The sequence below is a fragment of the Lonchura striata genome, chromosome 12, assembly GCF_046129695.1.
Source record: "Lonchura striata isolate bLonStr1 chromosome 12, bLonStr1.mat, whole genome shotgun sequence".
NCBI lineage: Eukaryota > Metazoa > Chordata > Aves > Passeriformes > Estrildidae > Lonchura > Lonchura striata.
The window spans coordinates 9484685-9509331 of record NC_134614.1 but is presented as its reverse complement, the minus strand read 5'-3'; the positions used below and the strand labels follow the sequence as shown (position 1 = coordinate 9509331).

At 37.7% G+C, this 24647-nt stretch overlaps 1 protein-coding gene across 2 annotated transcripts in view; it reads left to right on the top strand.

The window, feature by feature from the left end:
* NISCH (nischarin) overlaps nucleotides 1-24077 on the top strand; it is a 29459-nt gene extending 5382 nt beyond the window's left edge. The window contains exons 2-21 of one of the 2 annotated variants that reach the window (XM_021533741.3): nucleotides 359-442; nucleotides 1161-1343; nucleotides 4604-4652; nucleotides 6243-6406; nucleotides 7766-7861; nucleotides 9464-9559; nucleotides 9873-10028; nucleotides 11286-11354; nucleotides 11805-11990; nucleotides 12193-12321; nucleotides 12739-12852; nucleotides 13679-13787; nucleotides 16335-16456; nucleotides 17301-17356; nucleotides 17819-19126; nucleotides 19542-19716; nucleotides 20873-21026; nucleotides 21568-21696; nucleotides 22060-22221; nucleotides 22681-24077. In XM_021533741.3, the coding sequence (XP_021389416.3) occupies nucleotides 359-442; nucleotides 1161-1343; nucleotides 4604-4652; nucleotides 6243-6406; nucleotides 7766-7861; nucleotides 9464-9559; nucleotides 9873-10028; nucleotides 11286-11354; nucleotides 11805-11990; nucleotides 12193-12321; nucleotides 12739-12852; nucleotides 13679-13787; nucleotides 16335-16456; nucleotides 17301-17356; nucleotides 17819-19126; nucleotides 19542-19716; nucleotides 20873-21026; nucleotides 21568-21696; nucleotides 22060-22221; nucleotides 22681-23309 (4170 nt within the window). In that variant the 3' untranslated portion in view covers nucleotides 23310-24077. Of the gene's footprint in view, nucleotides 1-358; nucleotides 443-1160; nucleotides 1344-4603; nucleotides 4653-6242; nucleotides 6407-7765; nucleotides 7862-9463; nucleotides 9560-9872; nucleotides 10029-11285; nucleotides 11355-11804; nucleotides 11991-12192; nucleotides 12322-12738; nucleotides 12853-13678; nucleotides 13796-16334; nucleotides 16457-17300; nucleotides 17357-17818; nucleotides 19127-19541; nucleotides 19717-20872; nucleotides 21027-21567; nucleotides 21697-22059; nucleotides 22222-22680 lie in introns of those variants that run through there. The other variant, XR_004148846.2, reaches the window with a different exon arrangement.
* The last annotated feature ends 570 nt before the right edge of the window (nucleotides 24078-24647 follow it).

Below are 24647 nucleotides of genomic sequence, written 5' to 3'. Positions count from 1 at the left end.
TAGATGAAAGAAGGGATGCTGCTGTCTCAGGCTTGTGTATAGCTATGAGTACCAACTTCAGTTAGCAGAAACTTTCAGAAAAAGAAGTAGCTTAGAGCCCTTTGTCATTAACCTTTGGGTTGCAAAAAAAGCAATTGCTTTACACTGAGGCAGCTGCATGTTCTTTTGGAGCACCCTTGTGAGTGAGATCAGGCATCCCCCATCAGCAAAGCCACCTCAGAGCTGGGTTAGCATTTCCTTAGCTCTGATTCTTGCAGAATACAGATCCACCTCACAGCGCTCCATCAATCAGCAAGTCTCACAGCCAGCTTCTCTTTAAATGTTTTGCAGTGTCCTTACTTGAATTTCATCCTTTCAGGTGTACATTATTCAGGTCAGTGTTGGCAATCATCAGTGGACAGTCAAACATCGTTACAGTGATTTCCATGACCTGCATGAAAAGGTAAGAATGTTAAAACTGTGACCTTGGTATCTTACAAAACTTTGTACAGTTCTTGTAGTTCTGTTTTATAGAATGGTTTACATAATTTCTTTCTTCAATAAAGAGAGAGAATAACTGCCAGATGCTTTCTGAACTGCAGACTAAGTCCTTTTTGTGAGAACATTGTTACTAGCCCCTGTTACACTCCCCTCTTGAACTGGGGGAGGTTGACTGAGACAACTTTAGCCTTGGGTGGAAGCTGTGTCAGAGAGGAGAGTTCAGGCTGGAGTGACTGAACTTTTTGCTAAGAAGGATGTTTATGGTCAGCTGATTTGGTGACCAAAGTCTCATCTCGGTGGATGATAAATATGTCCTTAAAGTAGCATGGGATAGTTACCAACCAGTGCTGATAAAAAACAAAAATGAGGAAAAGTCTACTTTATTCAAGAGAGTTCTGCTTTCTCAGAAATGCAGTGGTTATTTTATCACATTTGTTGCATTCTGCCCTGGTATTGACAGTGATTCTTTGAGCAGACATTGTTACTAAACTCTGATGTTCATGAAAAAATGTTCTTTCTGAAAATATCTAATACTTTGAAGGCAGTAGCTAAATTTACTGAAGTAATTTTATTTTTGGATCTTTCCAGGATCAGGCAACATGCACTTAATGTGTTCCATTGCATCTTTTGTGCAAGTTCAGATGGTGTGTCAGGTATTAGCTCTTGTCTTTGTATTTCAGCTTGTTTCAGAGAAGAAAATAGATAAAAATCTGTTACCTCCAAAGAAGATAATTGGAAAAAATTCCAAAAGCCTCGTGGAGAAAAGACAAAAGGAACTGGAGATCTACCTGCAAACTCTGCTGCTCAAGTTCCCTGTTACTGCGCCAAAAGTTTTGTCACACTTCCTACACTTTCATTTATATGTAAGTTATGTTTTTAATGTCTGACTAGAGGCCCGAGTCTCTTTCCCTAGTTCTCTGACTTGGGGAGAATTCTGTGGAATCTTCATGAGTTTGCTGAAATGGCTCTTTTTCAACCTTTTGCACAATATAACAAAGCATATTTTTAAGATTTTTGACACCACTTTTTATTGCAGTAGAGACACTGTGCTGGGAAGCAGTGTGGGCAGGGACGCTAAGAAGAGAAAATAAATGCTGGCAGGAGAGTTGGAAGCTGTGAATAAATGTTAGGCTGAAGTCAAAAGTGCTGGCTCTCAAATGAACATTGCATAATGGATCCACACCCCCCTACTTAGTGGCTAATGGCTGGAGCTGTGGTTCACACTGAAACAGTTTGCAGTAGCCCAAATGAAGAAAAATGATGCTTCTCTGTGGAAGCACAATGATGGAGTGGCCTTTGGAGAAATAGCTCCAGCATACAGAATGTTACGGTAAAGGATACTTGAAGCAAGAAGCAATTACTTGATTTCATGTTCAGATTGCAATTTGTTCATCTCTTGTGTATAGTTAGGCTTTTTTTGCAATATGGCAACATCTTGTAAGGGGAAGAAGAAATTTCATCAAGAGGAAAAAGCACTGGAGAACTGAATAGAAAGAAGGAGCAGTAACTGCTTTGGGGTAGGATGTTTTTAGAAGGCCCTTCAGGGTTTCATAGAAAAACTTCAGAAATGAGTCACAAGTGATCCATTAGGTGTTAATTAAGTTTTAGCAAGAAAAGTTTTAGCCTGGTTTGGCTATGTTACATGAATATAATTATCCTGGTGAGACTTCAGAGCTTTTTAGATAAAAACAGTAGAAGGTTTATTCCACAGTGTTGCTATTGCCTTGCAGACTTGAGGGAGAAGCACAATTTTGTGACTGTCAAGCCTTCTGAAATGGATTTGAGGTTTTAAATTTATTCAAAATGTCAGACAATGTAGAGAGAATTCTGTTCAAATAGACCAAAATTCCAGCGATCATCAGCAAATTGCATAATTTTTCTGTTCTGTGCTCTGTCTTGTAAATGATGTCTGTTCCATTAAAGTTTCAGTATTGTAACTTCCACATGCATAAGTTCTTCCTAGCCCCTGACTTTTTTCTCAGGACTATTTTTTTCCTCTTGTTATGTTTTTTTGCTTTTCCAGAGAGCTAGCAGTATTTGGATATGATTGCTTCCCTGTTTCTAAACTGCTGTTGGATATTTAGAGCAAAGATGTTGCTTAATCTGCAGTTCTTTGCTTTAGGGGGATCTGACTTAGTTGTAAACTCTATTATTTTTTGCTTGGAACTTTAGAATACTTTCAAATATTTATCAAAAAAGTGTTAATTATTCAGGAGAAAAGCTAAATATTTACCACAGTAATTCTACTGGAAAAGATGACCTTTCTGCAGAACTTTGATCTTTTAAAATATCTTCATTATCAGACAACCCATGTACATACTGGAGACATTATAATCCCTGATATTGCCTCATTAATTTATGTAGGAAAGCTACAATATTTTTGTCTATTCTTTTTTGCAGTATTTCCGGTAAGGATTGTTTAATTTGATTTCCCAGGTTAGAACTAAATGGAGTAGAAATACCAGCCACTGATACATTAAACTCATTTTGAAGCCTTTTGTTGTTCTTGGGTACAGCCTAGCAAAGAGAAACAGTTGCATGTGACAGCAATGTAGGATTTTATTGTTACTTTGACATTGAAAAGGATTTCTGCAATGATACGGGGATGCTTATTTGTTGCCTTGTCTTTGTCATCTTAGAAGATTGGTTTTGTTAACTTACATATAGAAGGTTTTGCAGGAAAAGCATTGAGTACTCACACACTGCTGTTCACAGACACCTGCAAACAACGGACTTCTGTGGGTGTGATGCATCTAAGTAGTTACAGCTAAGAAGAAGTCTCTTGTAGATCTCTTGTAGATCTGACAGAGGAATAGAGTTCCTTTTTTTTGCCTGCTAGTCACTGAACAGTCTAAGTTATAATCTTGTTCCAATTATAAATATAGAAAAAAGATTTTTGGCTCTGTGTCCCAGATGACAAAAGAGACACAGAGCAGAGTTTTAAATTCTGTCTGTGCTTGCCAGATGAGTGTAACTGGCTTATTCAAATGCGAATCAGAATTGTTTAATTTTGTTTGGAATACAGCTTTGAGCTTGTTGTTCTCAAAACTATGGCATGGAGGCTTTGTTCATCCTCAGTGAATGGGGTTTCAGTTGCACTAAGAATGTGATGTTCTAAAATCCTTGCCTCATCAAATGAACTGAGCTGTCTGCTGCAGATGTCCTGTAGATGTATTCCCTTGTTATGAATCATGAGGTATTTGTCAGCAAAGTAAACTCATGAAATATTAATGTGACGATGATCCATAATATCTGTTTATACTTTGCAGCTACCTTAAAATGAGATGTTTGTCTAGGGGAAGCTTCACCCTCACAGTTTTATTTTGTTCTTTTTGTGGGCCTTTGAAAGGGAAGCTGTTGGAAGTACCCAGAACTATTTCTGGACTTGCACAGAGCATTTACTTTTTGTGAAGAGAGGTGCCCAGGTGGGAAATACTTATACTGGTCTTTCTGCACCTGCAGATTTAGAAAGTGCAAATCCCTGCACTGAGAGTTTTCAGCCTTTCCTGCTGGAGCCGTCAGTGCCAGGAATGGAGTTTGAGCACCTGGGAGGGTTCAGGGGGGGGAAGAGGGATGATGAGAAGAGGAGGGGTTTGCATTACTTTGCAGCAAACATAGCGGAGTCCAGAAGACTACTTATTTTTTATATCTCTTTTTTTTCTGTAGACCCGTTAATCTAAAGCATTCTCTGTGTTAGTGATATTCTGAGGAAATGTTGAGTGCTTGAGGCACTCAATAGTCTTAATATTCAAATTTGAAGACCACTACACTTGTAGTATTTTTTCAAAATAGAGCTGTCTTCCAAATTGGGCTAATGATGCCTAGTAATAACTTGCTCTGGTTGCTGCTTCCCTTTTATTAATGTGTGCAAAATGGGGTTGTTTAAATGTACTTCACTGTTTTTCATCTTGGAAGTGAAAATCATATTAAATAAAACATCAAGTAATTTTTATGAAGCGTTTTCAAGTTACAGACAAATCTATAAAACAGTCACCCCCAATTTCAGTTAAAAAACCAGTCCTCTACCACAGCAATAAAAGGATACTTCACTAAAGGTCCAAATTAAAAAATTGGAACCATAAGTATGCAAACAACACTTATTGCAATGGTTTATTGTTTGCAGGAGATCAATGGGATCACTGCTGCATTGGCTGAAGAGCTCTTTCACAAAGGTAAGGAACTTACAGTATTTCTCCACAAATTTTTTCCTCTATGTTCATGCATTCACATATCTTTCATATTTTACCTCCAGACAATGAGAGATCTGATCTTCCATATCCAGCTGATACTTTTTCTCCCTCTTTTTTCTTTTTTGTCTTTTTTTGCTGCTTGTGCTTTAATTCAAGCTGCATTTTGTGAGGAGCTGCAGCAGTCTTACAGCCACTGTTGGAAACAAGAAATTGGTGAATGTATGTTTTGAAAAGGGCCTCCTAGTCTGTGTCCTTAAGAGATAGGATGTGGCAGTGGTGATCAGAAGCTTTTGCTAAGCTCTCTGTCTCAGTGTTTTAGTGTAACCTGTAAGGAAGCTTGGTCTGTGTCAGTGAGTCCTGACAGTCTGTGTATTAAATGCAAGAGATCACCTAACATGTCTAAATATTATTCTTCCAGAATTCAGGTAAGAGGAGACCTTCTGGTCAGTTAATTTAAGGGTGTGTCTTTCTGAGGCTGGCAGATTAAAATGAAATGCTCTTACTGTAACTACAACAGCTCCAGTTGCTCCATTAACAGCAGGAGGCATGTGAAAGGATTAATCCCTGCTATTTTTGTTTTGAAGGACATACAAGATGCTACTTTATAATTACAGTTGGTGAAGTATGTTTCAGCAATGCCATTTCAGACTTTCTGGCAGAAAGTTACCTTTAGGTGAAGCCTCCTCAGAGAGTCCATTCAGTGAATTTTGCAATATCTTAAAGGAACTTGTGAAGAAATCTTTGCTGGCTTTCTAGTGCCTACAGTCTTACTGATACAAGAATTGTTGATGTGTCACTGACTACTCTGTTTTAGTGTAACTTTCCAGTAATGTATGTGCAGCTGGACTCTTGGACTTCCTCCCACTGAAGCTGAAGGGAATTTTACTCCTCAGAGCATTTCTGAGAACTCTTCTTATCACAAAAGCTGATGCTTTCTTGTCCATTAAGTCAAACTGGTGTCCCTAAAAGGAAGATATTGATTCCATGTGTGTGTTCCAGCTGCTGTAGCCTACATCGAGCTTATGGTGCCTTCAGAGAGGCTTTTATATGCTGCTTCCTGCTGTTCCTACTGTTAAAGTGGATTGTAAAATTATAATTAGATAAGGCATTTTCTGTTCTGGGTGTTTGCTTTGGTACTAGCATGCAGAAAATCTCCATACTTTCCAAAAAACACATTTAGTACAATTCTACTTTTAGGCAGCATAGCCAAAGATCTGAGATCTGTATTTTAGGTAGCAGGTGCTGTGTTTTCTTAATAGAAAAGAATCTAACTGCTATAGAGATATCTCAGAAATAGTTTCATAACTCTTACATTATGTAAAGGAACTTCAATTCTAGTCCTGTTAAGACTGAGGGAAGTTTGCCATTAGTTTTATTAGGAACTTTGGGCCTGTATCATGAGTGCCCACTTGAATACCTGAATTATTTTGGTGTTAAAAAATTATTTTGCTACCTCAATTTTCATCTTAGAGTGTAAATGACAAACATGTATCACTATATTTTCCTTGTACCATTTATTCCTGTGTAACCCTTGCAGCATTGTGTTTGATCCTAAGCTATTCTGTTTTTCAGGAGAGCAGCTCTTAATGGCTGGAGAAGTTTTCACCATCAGGCCCTTGCAGTTGTATGCTGTCACTCAGCAGCTGCTGCAGGGCAAACCTACCTGTGCTAATGGAGATGCCAAAACAGATCTTGGGCATATTCTGGATTTCACTTGTAGACTCAAATATCTAAAGGTGAGGTCAATGTTAAATAGGTGTTTATGCTGCCAGTCTTCAATCCATGCTGTCCCCTACCCAAGGTGTTTGCTGTGTAATGTGGTCTTTTCAGCAGTGCCCTCTGTATAGATGCAGCCAGAGAATCTTGCTGGGTGCCAGTAGGGATGGGTAAAGAAATAAATATTGACTTCTTCAACCCTGCTTTCTTTGCAGGCACTATGGGTAGGCCACTGTATATGAATACGTGTACATATGTGCATCTATATAAATCTTGACCCCTTTCTCACTGTCTGACTGCATCTGAAAGTTAAAAATAAAACCCTAAAAGCGCCTCAGTTTCATAGATGGCCCTGAATTTTTAGCTAAAATGCCATTTCAGAATAAATGTAAAATGGCTTCAGAACAGATGTTTTTTGTCAGGAGACAATTTGACTTTTTTTCTACCAAATAAGTGAATTAGACTTCCCCTGAGTAATTTTTTAACGCTGCTTGCTATGACTGAATAATTCATTTTAGCCCCTTTATTGCATGAGGAGCTGTCTTTTAGCTGTGTTGTCTGTTCAAAGTTGAAATCAAATGGTGGATCAGGAAAGCAAAACCACAGCTGTGCTGGTGTTCCTGGGGCTCCTCAGATGCCTTTGTCATCCTCTGTCTGTATAGAATCTTATAAAGGGAGGATTTTCTGGCTGGAGAAGAGCTTATTGTTTAGAAAAATCAGCATCTGCAGAATTTCTAGCCCTTCTTGAATGCTTGTGAGTAGGCACATTCAGAAATCGTAAGCTACATAAAACCAGAGAAAACCCTTAGAGTTTTCTCTCCAAATTATATTCACAGCAAATATAAATGAAACCACCTGTTTTTTATGCTGCTGACATGCTCTAAGGACAGAATTCTATGACCATATGGAAATACCACATGATTTTTTATTGATTTATCAGTGTAATGCTTGTTTTCTTCAAACCCATCTTGTCAGTGCCTTGAACTTCATCCCTTGTAGTGGAATTAAAGACAGTGCTGACTTGGAGGGCTCACAGGTTTCAAAGAAGTTGTTTTCAATGAATGTAACTCTGATTTTCAGCTGAGAATGGAGCTTTGGTCAGTCTTGCTATGATATTGCTTTTTGCACGCCCCATGTGCTACAGAGTGCAAGCACAAGGTGGCACTTCAAGTTCAGTGCACTTAGCTAGAGCAACTAGTATTTGTTTTCCTGAAGAGTTAACCTGCAAGTCTCATGAATCATTTCATATTTGAAAAATTGGTTGGAACTTTGGCTGTCTTTCCAAGCCACTGCCCTTGGGCCAATGCCTGTGCAAGACTGGAATGTGAACAAGTTGGATTGTGTACACTAACTCAGTTCTTTAATGTCTTAAATGCCAGGTCACTGGAACAGGGGGACCTTTTGGAACCAGTAACATTCAGGAGCATCTCTTGCCTTTTGATCTGTCTATTTTCAAATCACTTCATCAAATAGAGGTAAGGCTGAGATGCTGCCCGTAAACGCATAGGTGCTGTGCAAATGCCAAGGCAGTTGCCATTATCTCAGAATTGGTGATTCTCTGCTTTGATTTGCTGCTGGAATTGGGGAATGCAGAGTTTAGGAAGACTGTTTAATTTGTGAAACAATGCTTTTTCACAAGTTTTGGAAATAAGGATATAATGTTTAAATTAGAAGACTAATTGCACTGTGTGTGTTTCCAAAAAAAAAAAAACAGTTTCCAGTATTCACACAAAACCTATACCTGAGTGCCATTCCACTGCCGTAAGAGCTAATAAGTTGTTATGGTAGGATTCCCTATTACAAAGTGCTTTTTATTTGGAAAAAACAAAAGTACAAGTATTTGTGAAAATGTCCTGACATTAAATTTATTTGGGAAAGTGCAATTTTGGATGTAGTGCTGCTTGCTTGATAATTTGCAGATTTTTTCTTTGCTGTTCTTGCAGTATAAATATCAGCATTTCTAGCAGTTTTCAATGGGTATGTTTTTGAAATACCTTCTTGACTACTTCAGGTCTTTCCAGAGAGAGAGAATGTCCAATTTTATCATGCAATCTGTGCACTTTTGGTGGATGCTGTTCTTTTTCTAGTACATGAGTATTATTATCTTATTGATATGAGACAGTTGTTGGTTTAGAACTGAAGTGTGTTTCTGAAGTCAGCAATTTATTGTCATTCTCATATGGGAAAGAAACTACAATGGGCTGTAGAGTGAGAGTGTCTAACACAGTAGAGAGGCTATTGCAGAATTGTATCAATTTTCCCCTTTTCTGTGAGCATGAATGTGAGGAAGAAAGATTTTAGATCTTAAAGACTTTTGAAATTGTATGTTCATTAAAGGTTTTGCATTAACTGACACTAGATGAGCACTTTCATCCCAAAGTAAGCACTGTCCAAAAAGTAACAGTGGTAATCTGGGAAGAATTTTTTCAAGAATGACAGATTTTTCAGTCTCTGTCAGTTCATTGTGGTTTCCCTGATAAAGCAGCAAATGTGCCAGCTCTCATGGTTGGGTAATGTGTGTTTACAGAGAAGCACCTGGATAGATGCTGTAGCAGATTTTCAGTAATGTTGTTTCAAATTGAGCTACAGAAAAAGAGACTTTGTAATCTTAAACTTAGTTGTTGTAATTAGATGACTTCAGGTTATTAGATTTGTATCCTCACTTTCTAGGCATTTCTTTTTTCTTATGATAAAAAGGAGATCTGAAACCCAAGTGAATGTGTCTGCAGGTGGAGTCATAGTTTGAAAGATATCTTTTTATAATAGTAAAAATGCTTTGACCTGTTAAATCACCTGGGTAGTTTCACCTTGAATACATGGGACAGGTGGAAAGTCAGTGGAGAAGCTTTGGTTAAATATAAATTTGAATTTCACTTTTCTGTAGTTATGTCTCTAATTTCTTACTTTAGCTTTGCCAAGTGGCAATATTTCTGACCTGATAATCTCAAGAGATTTTAAGGAAGTAGCTACTTTGCAGATTGCCATATAATCTGCTGTTGAAGCTTTTGGCTACCTCTTTTGTGTCTCATTTGTCTGTCCTAGTACTTCTGACTTTGTAATGCAATTTTTTAAAATAGATCAGTCATTGTGGGGGAAAGCTTATCAAAGGGCTGACTTCATCAAAACATGCTCTGGCCACACTGAGTGTTCGATTTTCAGCAACATCAATGAAGGTAAGAGCAAGTTCCTGCTTCTGGTGAGTGTTCAAAGCACATGCAAAACCAACATGCACAATGGGGAAATATCCATTTGGAGTTCATGAAGTTTTCTGTACTGTCTATTGCAGGTTCTGCTTTTAAAACCATGGAATTCTAAGTGTTTTCTAACCTTACAGAATCTCAAGTTTCAGTGAAGGAAGTGCTTGGATGTGTCCCTTCACAGGGACACTTTTGATGCTTGCTTATATGGGATTGTTGGCATAGTTTCCAAAACCATTAGCTCTCCCTGAAGATGTAAACCAAATGTTGGTGTTCCTCTCTTAAATAGGAAATCCTGGTGCCTGAGGCCTCTGAGTTTGATCAGTGGGAGCCAGAGGATGCACTGGATTCAAGTAGTCCAGTGACAGCAATTATCCCAACCTGGAGAACTTTAACAACTTTGGATATGAGTCACAATAGCATCTCTGAAATTGATGACTCAGTGGTAAGAAATATTTTTAATTTGTGGAAAAAAGTATTACTTATCTATAGTATATTATACACAGCAAGGATTTTGGATTTGAGCTATTGCTTTTTCTGGAGACTTTTCAGTTGCACTTTATGTTGGTTAACTACCCAAGTTAATGATTAGGAGATTTGTTCTATAAGAACTTAATTTCCTTTGCCAAAGGAGAAATAGTATTGTCATTTTCATAGGCATTTCCATGAATTCTCACATTTTGAAATATGCTTTTACTGTTTGCCTTGGCTGTAGGAGCCAATTAGAATTTATTTTTACATTTCTTTAAAAGAAAAAACACCTAATGGCTCAACTTTGGAGTAGTTATCAAGGCTGAAGCTTCCTACGTATTTAAAAACTTATGATTTGATGGCAGCTTTTGTGACATCAAGACAATATGAAAAGCACGAAAACAAAATTTGGAGTATTTTGTCAGTACTTTAGAATTTTGTTTTGTAAACCGGATATTAAGAAAAAAATTAGCATTCATCAGAAGAGCATGATAAAATATGAACATAGCTTTTAACTTGAGCTACTCTTGTGAAGCAGGAAATAGTTACATGTGTAGCTCAACCAGACATCATAGACTTGGAGCATAATTATGTTCATGATTTTTTGTGATGTAGATGTAAGGTGCTTCAGGTCTGTGTGCAGGTCTTAACTGGCCTGTCTAGGCAAATCCATTCTAAGATTACAACCAAAATAAAGCAGGTGCAAAAAACTAATGTCAGAATTCATCATCAAGTTCGAGACCTCCAAAAGTAAAAAGATTTCTGAGTTAGAAAGCATTTTCTACAAGTTTATGTGGCATTGTAATTCTTGGCTGGTGTAATCAGTAATCGACTTACTCTGGGTTTTGGTACTACTGTCTTTATCCAGATTTATGTGTAGCATAAATCCCCTGCTTTATCTGTTTGATAAGACCAAAGCAGCATTAGTGAATTTGATCTACAGTTAGTGGGGATAAACTAGGGGAAATTATTTGTCTTCAGTAAGAAACCAGGTTTCAGATTAAAACTGAATGGTGCCCCTCAGAGTAACCTAGTTTTCTTAAGAGCAGGAGTCCGATCTTTTATGCCCCAAGTCACACAGAATATTTTCTTAATGCCAGAAGCCCAGAAGAGAGACTGCATTGGATAACACATTTCCATTGCTTTTGTTGATCAGCAGATACTGAAGAAAGTGTGGCCTGACTTAAAGCTAAATTACATTGAACACATGTCCTTTTTTTTCCCCTTCTAGAAACTAATTCCAAAGATTGAATTCCTGGATTTGAGTCACAATGGGGTGTCTCTGGTGGAAAATTTACAGGTAAGTGATGCATTTGAAGGTGAATTTTTTACCCAGCTGCCTGAGACCTTATAACACAGATTTTCATGCTTCAGAATTTTGTTGCTCATCTTCATGGCGAGTAGCTTCAGCCCAAATAGCTGCTTCTTTGTAACATAAAGTACTCTTTTAGTGATGCATTTCTTAACTGCTCCTGGATATTTTAATTTCTTTGCCAGTATTGACATACATTTAATTCTTAATTAAATTAATTCACTGCCAGCTGTATGTGTGGGTTGGTAAGAATGTTGTGGAGGAAATTCCATTTCTACAGGCTTTAACCTTTGTAATGAACAGTTTCAGGTCATGTTGTTCATGTTATGTAGTGTCCAGCATGAAAACAGTGTTGCACAATAAAATAAGCCAGCCATAAGATAGCAGCTTTGTTCAGTTTTAATTGGTGTATGATATGAATTTTCTGTGCTGTTGTAGCATCTGTACAACCTTGTTCACCTGGACTTATCCTACAACAAACTTACATCACTAGAAGGTGTTCACACAAAACTGGGAAACATCAAAACTCTGAATTTAGCAGGAAATCAACTGGAAAGGCTGTGTGGTCTTAACAAACTGTACTCATTAGTCAACTTGGATCTGAGCAACAACAAAATAGAACAGGTAACTGTTGACTTTTGGTGTCAAAATGTGTGTTAGCTCAGAAGCTGTTTCCTTTAGTGGATCAAACTGCAAATAAATAGAAGTGGCTGTAGTGATTTTTCCTTGTTGTTGTATGTATGTAATCTATGGAAGCAATGCTCAGTCTGTGTACTCATTTTCATTTTGCCAGTCTGTATTCATGCTTTTATTCAAACACTTTCAGATTGATGAAGTAAAAAATATCGGCAGCCTGCCATGCTTAGAGAAGGTGATGTTATCCAGCAACCCGCTAAGCATCATCCCTGATTACCGGACCAAAGTCCTTGCTCAGTTTGGAGACAGAGCCTCAGAGGTGAGCCCCAGTGCTGCTCTTCTCCCTCTGTGCAGCCTGCTAAGGAAAGTACTGCAAATGCCCTGAAAACCTGATGAGTTTGTAGTGTGCATTAGAGGTGTTTAGAGAATAACCTTATTAATGTTACTCAGCTGTGCTCCCAGATCTAAATGAGATTTTTTACCCTGCCCTAGTTGGGTAACAGACCGGTAATATTGAAACAGTGTTGTGCTGGAATGGGCTTAAATTTACCAGACCTTGCTGAGTTTGCATTAAAATGATGTTAGCTCAAGGTCTAATGTAGTAATTGTTTCTGTGTATTAGTTGCAAAGATGCATATGGTTTGCATTGAGCTATGGTAACATTTGATTATTCCATTAATAAAAATTGGAGAATGCCTCCTTTTCAATACTTTAAATATTTTAACTTTTTTTTTAGGTTTGTTTGGATAACATTGTTACCACAGAAAAGGAACTAGACACAGTGGAAGTGCTAAAAGCTATTCAAAAAGCAAAGGAGGTGAAATACAAACTCAGCAACTCTGATAAAAAGGTGAGTCTGGTGCTGTGAGAGAAATAGAATGTGCATATTACAAAAGTCTACAAAATTATTTATACAAGTTAGATGTAAGCTGAATGCACTAAATTTTCCTTAGCATTAAAATTTTTATGCTTTGTGTTTTAATGTGGTATGAACTTTTAATGTTGCCTCTTTTTCCTATTTAGTCTTCAATGCATTTTTGGTAGTTATCTGACCTTCTATTTGTGGGCTGACTCAGGAGAGAGGAAGTGGGAGGAAAAGATAAAATTACTTAATCGTGTACACAGTGACCTTAACAGCCATATTTTGTATCTTTCACAAGTATTGCAGAGCTGTGATTTTACTGCCTGTGTTGCAGAGTACAGAAATTACTTCCCCAAACTTTCTTCCTGTGGGTATTTAGCAGTGGGAGAGAATCAGAAATCTGAATTCTCCTTGCCTTCCCTCATACCTGGCTGTGTGCTGTGTAGTTGGCTAGTCTTGGTTTGAAAATCAACATAGGGACAGAAGAGATTCTGTCCCTACAATGTAGAAATCCTGCTTTCATTCTTTTTATTTGTGACACTGCAAATTCTGCCAATACAGTGATTAGTCAGTGATCAGAATGACTTCTCTTAATTCTTAGTTGAACTCCTCCTAGTGTGAAAATTGAGACTTAGAGGAGGTGACCACCCCCACCACCCCCCACCAAAAAAGAAAAAAGAAAAATAAAAAAGCTGGCACTAACTTTCCTTTTACTAAAATTGAGAAAGCTTGTGTGGACTTATTTTAGTTCAGGATCTCATGTGTCCTGTGTATTTAGTTTTTTTCTTTAATTGCTGCATACTTTCTTTATTAGATCAGTGAGGACTCCAGGCTCACTGCTGCCAGCTCCAAATCAAACTGTTCTTCTCTTACTGTTCGTCCTTCCTCTCCCTCTCTGCCTCGTCCTGTCAGCTCCAGCCAAGGTAATCATGTATGTATCGTGCTGCTGGGCTGAGCCTCTTGGTTCTGCTTTTCTAAGCTGCATTGATATACATGAATATTATGTGCATGGATTTAGGGCTTTAAAGACAAGTACAAAGGCATGGTAGAATTGGCTTTGAAGGTGACAGTTGTATGGAATGTGACTCAGCAAAACCTACTGCAGTTCCCAGTAGTGGTTAAATACCTGGAGTGAGAGTTTGGGTACAGGACTTTCTACTGCATCATCCTGCAGAGGACTAGAGGCCATTTCCAGGTTTGTAGTCATGCTTTAATAGAAAACTGTGGCATACAGAGAAATATTTTAAAATTGCTTCACTACCCATTCTTGGTCTGCAAAATATGAGCTCAAGCAGCATATGTTCCATTAGTGCTTTTTGCAAGAGCTGTATTTCTGTCACACCAAGGGGGAAGATAGAGAAAGGAGATGAGTAAAAGACACCTGTGGGATTAGGGTTCTGGCTGAGCTGGTGATTTCAGCACATCTGTTGTGCTCTATAGTACCTGCTGACCTCACTTCGAGTTATTTTACTCTGTGTTTCAAATGAATGTGCCTGCTGCATTAGGAACTTAGAAGAATGACTTAACTTTCCTCTTTAGCCCATAGGACTGACTTACGTGAATATTCACTTGTGACTGAGAAAAAGAGATAAAAATACTTTCTGGTTTTGGCTTTTGTCTGATTGAAAAGTGCAGTAGAATATGCATAGTGAGAGAATACTTCATACTCATCTGGAGAGCAGGGATTATTTTCTCAATTTCTTGGGGTGGCACAGCTTCCTCTTACCATTAATTAGTGGATTGGTGGATAAGGGAGAGAAGCATCCCTGAGGAGTGTGATCTTTGGAAACAGTCCATTGCTGTGACTTCTGCAGAATCAACAGAGGTTTCTCTAGAGGTTTTCTCTAGAAATATGAAACTGCTCTGACAGCATTTGATTAAGGGGCAGACACCTTGATGCAAGTTTAGTTGCTATTTATGTATTTTGCCTTTGTAGCCCTTCTAGATCATTTTTCATCTGCAGAAAAAATGCCAGTTTTTCCAAAATCAAGTAAATGCTTGAAAATATTAAGCACTTAACAAACTGTCTCAGTCATGTAACTATGTAACAACCTGCAGTTTTATGCAGGGCTTGATGTAAACAAGTATGTTGGCAACACCTTAGACTGTTTAAATTATTTATCAATAGATTTTTTTCTACAACAGTAAATGTTTAGGAGCAAACAAATGTTGGGAGAAGAGAAAGTATAGATCTGTCTAAAGGACTTAAGAGTTTTATAGAATGGTATAAGAGTCAAGGTTTATTTACTGTAGTCCTTTTCTGTAAGATTCCATCAGTAGAATTCTGGGGAAGGCTTTTATAAATAATGGGAAAATGAAGCCTGTGCAGGCTGCTTCTCAGCTTCAACAATAAAAAATTATTTGATACTTATTTTACTATGAAGGTTTGTTTTCAAAATACCAGTTTTGAGAAATATATTTTAAAGAAAATGGAAATATGCTAAGCAATTAGTTTCACTGTTAGTTAGACCTTAAGTCATGAGTAATGGAATTAATTTCCTGATATGCTGTTTCGATGAATTGTTTTCTCTGCATTTTCTAGACACCATCTGTTTCCGTAACATATTATTCATACTTAATGTCATTGGGAAATGGCTTATGGAAAAAGATTAAATATTTATATAGGAAACAGAAAATCAAAAATAATGCTGTCATGTTCTGGTTTTCCTGTCAATTTGAATTTCCTTCTTGCTAACACAGTATTTTGTTAAAGTAATAAATACCTCTTGTGTTTCCTCTGACCATGAGATGTCTTGGTGTAATCTGCTGAACTTTACCATAAATCTGGAAAGATACATACAGGTTTTTTATGCTCAAGCCAGAAACACGTTCACACTGTACTTTTGTTGATTATTTTCATATTTAAATACTTCAGCTGGCTGGCTCAGGAGCAATACTAAAAATTGATTTGCTCTACTGGGTCAGTTTGATGCTGTGAATATCAAACTGGCAAAAAGTCAAACAGTCCTGAGAATGTTGTCTTGTATTAATTCATTATAAGTTTTTACTAATGATTCAGCTTTGAACCCTTGAAAAAGGCTCCAGATAAGGTGAGATAATATCTGAAGTAGCATTTGAGCAATCAGAGCTTCTAAGTCTCATTGAACGTTGTACACAGATATTGTTCTTGAAGCTTGGGAAATTTGGGAGTGTGCTACAAATTTCTTGAAGAAATCTGCCAGCCTAACAGCTGACTACTTCTGTTAAAACCGACCTGTGTCAAGATTTCTTGCACCAGAATTTGACATTCAAATTGATTGTTAGTTTGAGAAAGAAGCTGTAGCAGTCTTTTTAAATTAAACTAAAATTCTACTTGCGTTTTTGTCCTGGCTATTGTGTGAAGATATCCTTTAGCTTTAATGATTTATGATTAGATCTTGATTATACTGTTTTAATTCCATTTGGTTGGCAGATACTATTAGACATTTATTTTTGTTTTACTTACAAAGAGCTTTTTATATTTGTTCTAGAAATAATTTGTGAAGAAACAGTCCTAGCCAGTAGTTTTTTGCAATCCAGTGATTCGACTCCTACAGACCATACAGTTCCCCAGAGATGCTTTGAAATTCCAGACTCCAGATGTCAAATGCAGGTAATTGCTACACTTCTGTTTATATTATAGGATTTTAATAAGCTTTGGCAAACTTATTTCTGATGTTAAATTTAGATTATCACAGTAGTCCATAACAAAGGGTTTTTTTCTTCTCAGAGCTATTTTAGTGGAAAAGGAGGCAGCCCCAAATTTGATTCAAGGGTGTTTGGTCCAGCTTATAAATTAAGTGCAGAATCCAAGTTTACCAGAGTTGCAGAGAACACTATGGCTTTGAGATGCTTACCCAGTACTAGTATAACATCATTTAATAGCCATTGAGATGCATAAGAATCGTGTCTTATCATATTACAGTATCAGTTTTTGAAAGGCGATTCTCTTGCTGGTAGAGTGAAAGAAACTTCTCTGTCAATAAGGAATGGCCTTAAATAGTCTTCTTCAATCTCCTCCTGTCTGATAACTTCTGCTTTGTGATTTCATTTGTGGTATTGGAAGCACTCTTCATATGCATGGCTTCAAGGACTAAGACAGGAAGCCTTGGTGTCTCTTCCTTTGCTACCAGTGTAGTTGGTCTTTGTCAGGTTCCCTTAGTGTTTGGCTTCATGTTACACTAATTCAGTAAAAGTCTGTAGAGTGCTCAAATGCCTGGGTCACAGGTTGGATCTGTTCTCAGGTCAGCAGCAGAGTTTGTTCTTCTGCCTTGGTTGAATGCCCAACCTAAGCAAACAGTATTTTTGGGTCCTCAAGGGATGGCTGTTAAGCTCCCTGTGAAAACAGCAGGACTTGGCCAGCTTTAAAAAGCATGAGCCAGCATTAATTTTGCTTCTCATGTGTGCTGAACTCTTAAGTATTTTACAGCTTCCTGATGTTACTTTCCTCTCCTTAGGCACCTGCCTCTTTATTGGCTTCATGCAAAGAGTATGGTGGTGGTCATCATGTGTGGTAAGCTACATAAATTCTGGTTTAAATCCTTGTTAGCTTTTGGGTGATAACAGTGGATACTGTTTTCTTAAACACAGCCTGTATGACAAAACAATCTCTTGCATTGTATTCTGCCTTTGGTTTTTTGAACCAAAATATGGTGTGTAGTGATTTTAACCTTTGAACCCTGGAATACAGCTAGTGGTTTCAAAACCAGCAATGGCTGTATTGTCTAGTCCTTTAGCTTATCAGGTTGTGCTTACTGGGGATGGGAAAGGAAAGTGGAGTTAAACATTTTAGTGTTTACTTTCTATAGAATTGCACACTGCCAGCCTTTAAAATCAATGGCTGTGCAGACTGATTTAACTGTATTAACATGAGCAAATATCAAAGTTCTGAGAAGCAGCACTGTGAATTGTAGGTAGCCATAACTGTTTTTAAATTCAAGTTTGTACTTACTGTGGCTTCTTCTCTCTTTTGAAGTTTGGAGACAGAACACTGTGCAGTGCCTGACCCCTGTAACACCATCATCTTGCCTTTTAATTGTATGTCCTACACTGCCACCAACCAAGATTTTACCCAGCACCTTTGTGCATCAATAGTGCAGGCTCTGCAGAAATCTGCCCCCTCCCTCACAGAGAATAAAGGGAGCCCTGTGGGTAATTCCACAACCACAGACAAAGCAGATGGATATTTTGAAATGGGACTTCATGAAGGAGATCAGACTTTTGAGTTCAGCACTACTTCGGATGCTCAATCATCTGACAACATACCAGTGGAGAGTGTTGACATAGTCAAAATTCTCTGGAGCTTTTCAATTCACATTCATAAAGGACTCAGACAGTTTGCTTCCTGTTTGGTTTTGACCGATGAGATGCTGGCTGTGTTTGAGATTCCTCATCAGGAATTGAGAGGAAATTGCCAGCACATCCCTTCTGCCTTGAAATTAACGCTGTGTTTTCCCTACAGTGATCTAATAGAATTTGGCTTTCTCCTGCCAGAAATCTGTTTAACTCTGAAGCTGAAAAACAGTGACCACTGCTTGTTTATTATTTCAGACTCCCAGAATCTTCAAGACTTTTATTCCTGTTTACAAACGTGTTGCTCTCAACACTACACATCAGTGTTACCAAGCTCCACATGGTACTGTAGAAAAGCAAATCTCCAGGAATTTCTCTGTCAGCTTATGGAATTGAATTGCATTTCAGCCGAAGATGTTGAAATAAAAGGTTGTTTCCCAACATATCTTGTTTATGGGAATAAAACCAATGTTCAGAAAGTCTTGCATCAATCAGAGTCAGCTGGCAATAGCAAGGAATGGTCAAAGAACGTTTTGTGTTCTGCACTTTATTCTTCAGTATATAAATCTTCTGACCAGAGTCCCTGTGTGGTCCATCCGTGTTGGATATTTCTAACACCCCAGCATTTGTACATAGTAAAGGTGGATTTCAGTTTACTGCCAAGTAAATGGGTAGGCACAGAAGACTTGGGAAGTGTATTTAAGCTGAATAGAATTCCACTGGCATCACTTGTGCTGCACCCAGCTCACGGTGCCACACAGCAGAAAGGTTCATTTTCGGATGGACACGTGCTGGAGTTGCTTGTTGGATACAGATTTGTTACAGCAGTGTTTGTTCTACCTCATGAGAAATTCCACTTTCTAAGAATCTACAGCCTTCTAAGGACACTGCTCCAGGATGTTAAGACTATTATTATTTTCAAAGCTTCAAGCAAATCAGATGCTGTAAGAAATAATGCTGTGGAGGCAAACAGACACAGTCAGGCAGCCAGGTAATGATTCCTGTGAAAGGTCTCTTGCACAGTGCTTGATGTGTGGCCTGACCCCTGTGTTTGCTGCTGTCATTGTGGTTGGGTTTGGACTGTAGTAGTATTGATGAAATACTTCTGCATTGTGCTAGCCTGGTGTAAGTGTGAATGGTTATCCTGGAATGTATCCTAGACTGTTTTCTGTTTTGTTGCTGCAATGTAAAATGTAATTTCTGATGGAAGGAAACTTCCTATTTCATGTGCCTGGTGGCTGAGGTCATGGCAGGTTGACAGCTATGGTCAAGCTATAAATAATTTAAACTATTAAAAATGGAAGTTACCTGGTTTGAATTTTTTGAACTAAATACAAATATTCTTGTAGGGAAAAAGCTGTGTAGATCTTCACATTTTGATTATTTGTGTTCTGGATCTTTTCTAGTTTTTGCAAGCCTCATCTAACATTGTCATCCTTATATCCATCTGAGCTGCTTATGCAGAAGATAACAGAAGACAACCAGATTCCTGTTCACCTTCATGTTTCTGTGTCTCTGCAGTATGTGGCTGGGCTGAAGGGAAGAGCCCTGGTTGAATTTTTCCATAGCAACATTGCAGAGGTATCATGTCTACACCAAGTGTACAAAAACATGCTTTGTGACCTTTCCGTACTACATAGTATCTATAAAAACCTTTCTGATTTTAGCCACAAGAATTAGGCTCTGGGAAACCTGAAAGCATTTTGATCAAGAATCTGTGTGTTATTCCATTTTGGGTTATCTGCTACAGCAATTGGGATCCTGCAAGGCATATTTTGCCTTCAGGATCTGTGGTGCTGAACAAGAGAGTACACTAGTTATGTCTTGAAGATGTGATTGCTCCAAGAATGTTCCTCTATTTTCTTTAAAGTGGGAAAAGGAAAGAAAATAACAGGAATTAAATTATTTTGGTATGGTTCTTAGATAAATCAAGAAATAAGTTTTTATAATACTGTACATGACTGCATCACATGTGCATGGCTGCAGGTACTCCAGAAACATGAACAGATAAACCTGATTTCTGAAAAACATTTAAGTGTATCTGGGGAACATTAGATTGAAAAGTAAAAATATTACCCAAAATTTATGATGTGGCTTTTTGAGTAGTAAATCACTGTGATCTGAGTATCAATGTCAATTGAAAGCTTGAGAAATAGATGTTTTTTCTTATTCCCTTACCTTTCTTCCAAATGTTTTAAGTAAGCACAGTTACAAGCTGTGCTTCTCTTTTTATATCAGGAGAAGCTGATAAAAAAAGCAGGTGACTCTTTTAAAGGATGCTGAGTTGGAACAGCAGCTGCAGTGGCAAACTGTGCTCCTGTTCTCTCTCCAGGGTCTTCAAATCCAACCCTCAGAAACACCTAAAGGCTCAGCAGACTTGAGGTTTGGAAAGCCACTGCTCAGCTGGTGATTAAAGTTTTGCCTGCAGTGTCTGCCCTAAAAAGTCTTTCTTAAAAATGAGATGTTTTTCTGTATTTTTTCTAATTTTGATCAGAAAACAAGGAATAATTTGCTTATAACAGAAAAATCATTTTCTTATATAAACACAATATATTTTCAGTGGCTGCCATGGTGGCCTCATTCAGCAGCTTTGAGGTGAACTACCTCTCTTTGACCAGAGCATGTTCAGGTGCTTAAGATTTTGAAGTTTTCTCTGGGGTCTGAAATTACCTCTAAGGTGATGAAACTGTCTGAAATATCAACGTTTATGTGCTTATGAAAAAAATTTACATCTTAGGTGGAAAATGAAGAGTTGAGACACCTCATGTGGTCTTCGGTTCTGTTTTACAAGACTCCCAGTGTGGAAGTGATGGCTTGTGTGCTTCTCTCAACAAAAGCTATTTACTTTTTGTTGGATGATTCTTTCATTCATGCAGATGAGCACCAGTCAGGTAAAGTAATTACTTTGATCCTTTAATCACGTTACTATCTTAAATCCCTCTCTCTGTTTATCTTCAGTCTAAGTACCAATTTTTTGGTCAATATTCTTAATTAGACCTCCTAGTTGAAGGGGTCAGTATTTGCATAAGGCTTTTATGTTCAGAAAACCAGGGTCTTGAGTCATGGCTGCTTCTCAGACAGACCCTTTTAGCTGCCGTGGGATCCATGCTTTTCTTTGATGTTATTTCATAATTCCTCTCATCATGCAAATGGAAAGTGAAGAGTAATGAACCTCACAGTGGGCATTCAGTTGAAGTGTGTTATTGGTGCATGTGCTGATTTAAATCTGGTGTGTGACAAATGTTTATTAAAAAGCTCCTAATAAAATTTGCTTGTATTTTGCTCAAGAAATTTTTAGCCATTGTACCCAATTTTTTCTTAATTTCTTTCTTCAAGTGTGAGATAAATATTAGTTTGTAATATAGAAATTATGCTCATGGGCAGAACAATCTTTTTCTTTTGACCTTTATATCATGTATACTTCTTTAACAGATTTTTGGAACAAAGAAAACTCAGACTGTGAAAACAGTTCTTTCCACCTCTCTTGCTGCTTTGTGCTAAAACTTAATGACCTGCAGTCAGTCAATGTTGGTCTGTTCGACCAGTATTTCCGAATTACTGGTGAGTACATCTTGTGCTTTAAGCTTTTCCAGTTCTGTTTTGTTCCAGACTTTTTTAGATGGATCTGTGTCTTTATTAGTGAGATCGAAGAGAGGTTTTCTATTGCTTCTTTTTCTTGAATCCCTAGAGCAATATTTGGATCATAAGTATACATTGTATTTTAAATGAAGAGAAATTATGTATTTTTTGAGGGATTTGTAGGGATTCCATTGTTGTTTTCAAGAATTTGAAAGATTTCTGAATAATGATACATGTTTTCAGGAGAAATAATCCTTTAAAAAAATCTTTTCTGATGACAGTTGCATGTTGGTTTAAGAAATGGTAATGCCACAGTGAATGAATTATGTTTTGTGCTCTGCTCAGGTCATTCTGCAGATCACATTGTCACCTGCCTGACAAGAGACAGTTACAACACTCACACCTTCATACAGCAGCTTATGGCAGTCCTGTCACTACTTGCACGCACTCCTTCACCTGAACCAGTAGATAAGGACTTCTACTCTGAATTTGGGAGTAAAAACACAGGTGAGTGGTCTTTTCTGCATGTCATGACTTATTTAGACATCATACTTAAGGCTTCACCTAAACTGTACTGATTAAAAACTCTTTTGAAGGACATTTATGCAGCAGTCATTTCCTATTTGATGTTTCAACTAAACTCCCTGACTTTAGTTATCTTAGATGTGCCTTATGTGAGTAGGATTGTTAAATGTATGTAAGAGTCTCGCACAAGTGAAGTTAGTGATGGCTTTTTACATTCACCCTGGACTTACATGGTTAGAAATTTACAGAAAAGTATGTTGGACTCTGGCAGAGACCTGCAATCCAAATAAAATTATTCCAATATTGTTTATAAGCAAAGCAAGTATCAATAGATAAAAAACTTATATTCTTCAAGCTGTCAAGGGTTGTTTTTTATCCTAGTACATTAAGAAAGTGTTGTATTGCACTAAATAGAGATATAATAATGTATGTTTCTTGCAGGAAAAATGGAGAATTATGAACTGATTCACTCTAGCAGAGTAAAATTTATTTATCCAAATGAAGAGGAAATTGGGGACCTTGCTTTTCTAGTGGCAGAGAAGATGGATGGTTTGACCAATCTTCCATCCCTCAACATCCTTCTGTATGTGTTAGCATTTCAAGTAAATCACTTCGAAGGATCTGCTCAGAACACTAGTTCACTACAACCTAAAACACTGATATTGACCAGCTCTGATTTGTTCCTCTTTGATGAAGATTATATCAGTTACCCACTGCCTGAATTTGCTAAGGAGCCACCAAAGAGAGACAAGTATCAGCTTGCAGATGGAAGACGAATCCGGGATTTAGATAGAGTACTCATGGGGTATCAGACATATCCACAGGCCCTTACATTTGTGTTTGATGATGTTCAGAATCAGGACCTGATGCAGAATTTAACACTGGATCACTTTGGAGAAACTGATAGTGTCCCAAAAGGAAATGCCAAACAAGAGGGCACCAGGAGCAGAGAGATCCAGTGGTATATTTTTATCCCAAGTGCAGAAAGCAGGGAGAAATTAATTTCATTGCTTGCAAGACAGTGGGAGATCCTGTGTGGTAGAGAATTGCCTTTGGAACTCACTGGGTAGTTACTGCACAGCCAAGTGATTTCAGTGTGTATTACAAAGTAAAGCACAGTGAGTAAGCAGATAGCACCTGTCAAGTTCTCTTTGTTTTCATGAGGAGCTGACCTGGACTCCTTTGCTCCCTGCTGCAGTGAATGTGTAATAGTACATAGAAATACTCTGAAGTGTTAACTGGGGACTGACCTTCTTGTACAGTCTATTTTTATGCAATAGTATATAGTGAAAAAAACCACATGAGACATCCTGGGAAACTGTATGGAAAATTTAAGGAGTCAACACTAGATATTCTGTCGTCTGGGGCTGTTAAGGTTTCCACTATTTTTCTGTATATATCAGTCTTGCTGTTCTATACCAATTCTAATGTGTAAATAAGGGTAAATGCTTGTGTATGTTCAAGTGCAATGTTCTTTGTACAAGAAGTATTTTGGGTATGCTGCTAATGCTTATTATTTAATGATCTTATAGTTTTACATATGATTTTCTTTGAGGCCAAATGTAATTATTTGCTGCCAATCATTAACTTAACAGTACAATTTGAGCCACAAGCAGGTAACAAATTTTCATATGAAACTATTTTCACAGGCATTAATTTTCCTTATCCAAGGATAAAAGAATTGGTTGGTCAAGATCCCCTCAATATTGTCTTGAAAGTGGAAATACCCAGTGTGGTTATATCAGCATTTTGTCAGCAAATAATGGATTTGTATCTCTGAACACAAAGTCTTTCTTTTGCCTATCTTGTCAATACAAATAAAGTGTAATTTGACAGTTTTCTTTTGGCTTTGTCTTTATTCAAGTTTATATCTTGTGTTTCCAGGATACCATATGGCAGTTCAGCAGCACACATTCTGTTCCTAGAGTGCATAGTAAAGTATGAAATGTGCAGGAAGATGAAAGAAGAAAATAGTTCATTCTACTACCACAAGATTGTTAGTCCAGAAATACATGTGAGTCATGGAAACTGAGGATCTGCAGCCTCTAAACACAATTTGAGGATTTATTTCAAGTACTTTTGCTTATCTATTAGATATTAGGGATTTTCTTTCTAAGCTATCATGTTTAACTTGGCAGTTACTGTGCCCAACAAGTTTTAGCATGCCCCATGACAGTAAAATCCCTACTCACTACTATGAAGACAGATACTGACACTGAAACAGAATGTTCTATATCTAATGGGATTAAGAAGGGAAGAACAGTTTTGATGATTATGTGGCAGCTGATGCTGCTTAAAACTGCCCTTAAACACATAGAGGAATCTGGGTTGGAAGAGACCTTGGGACATCGAACAATCAAATCTTCAAAAAGATTGCTCAGGGCCTAGTCCAAACAAGTTAAGAGTTT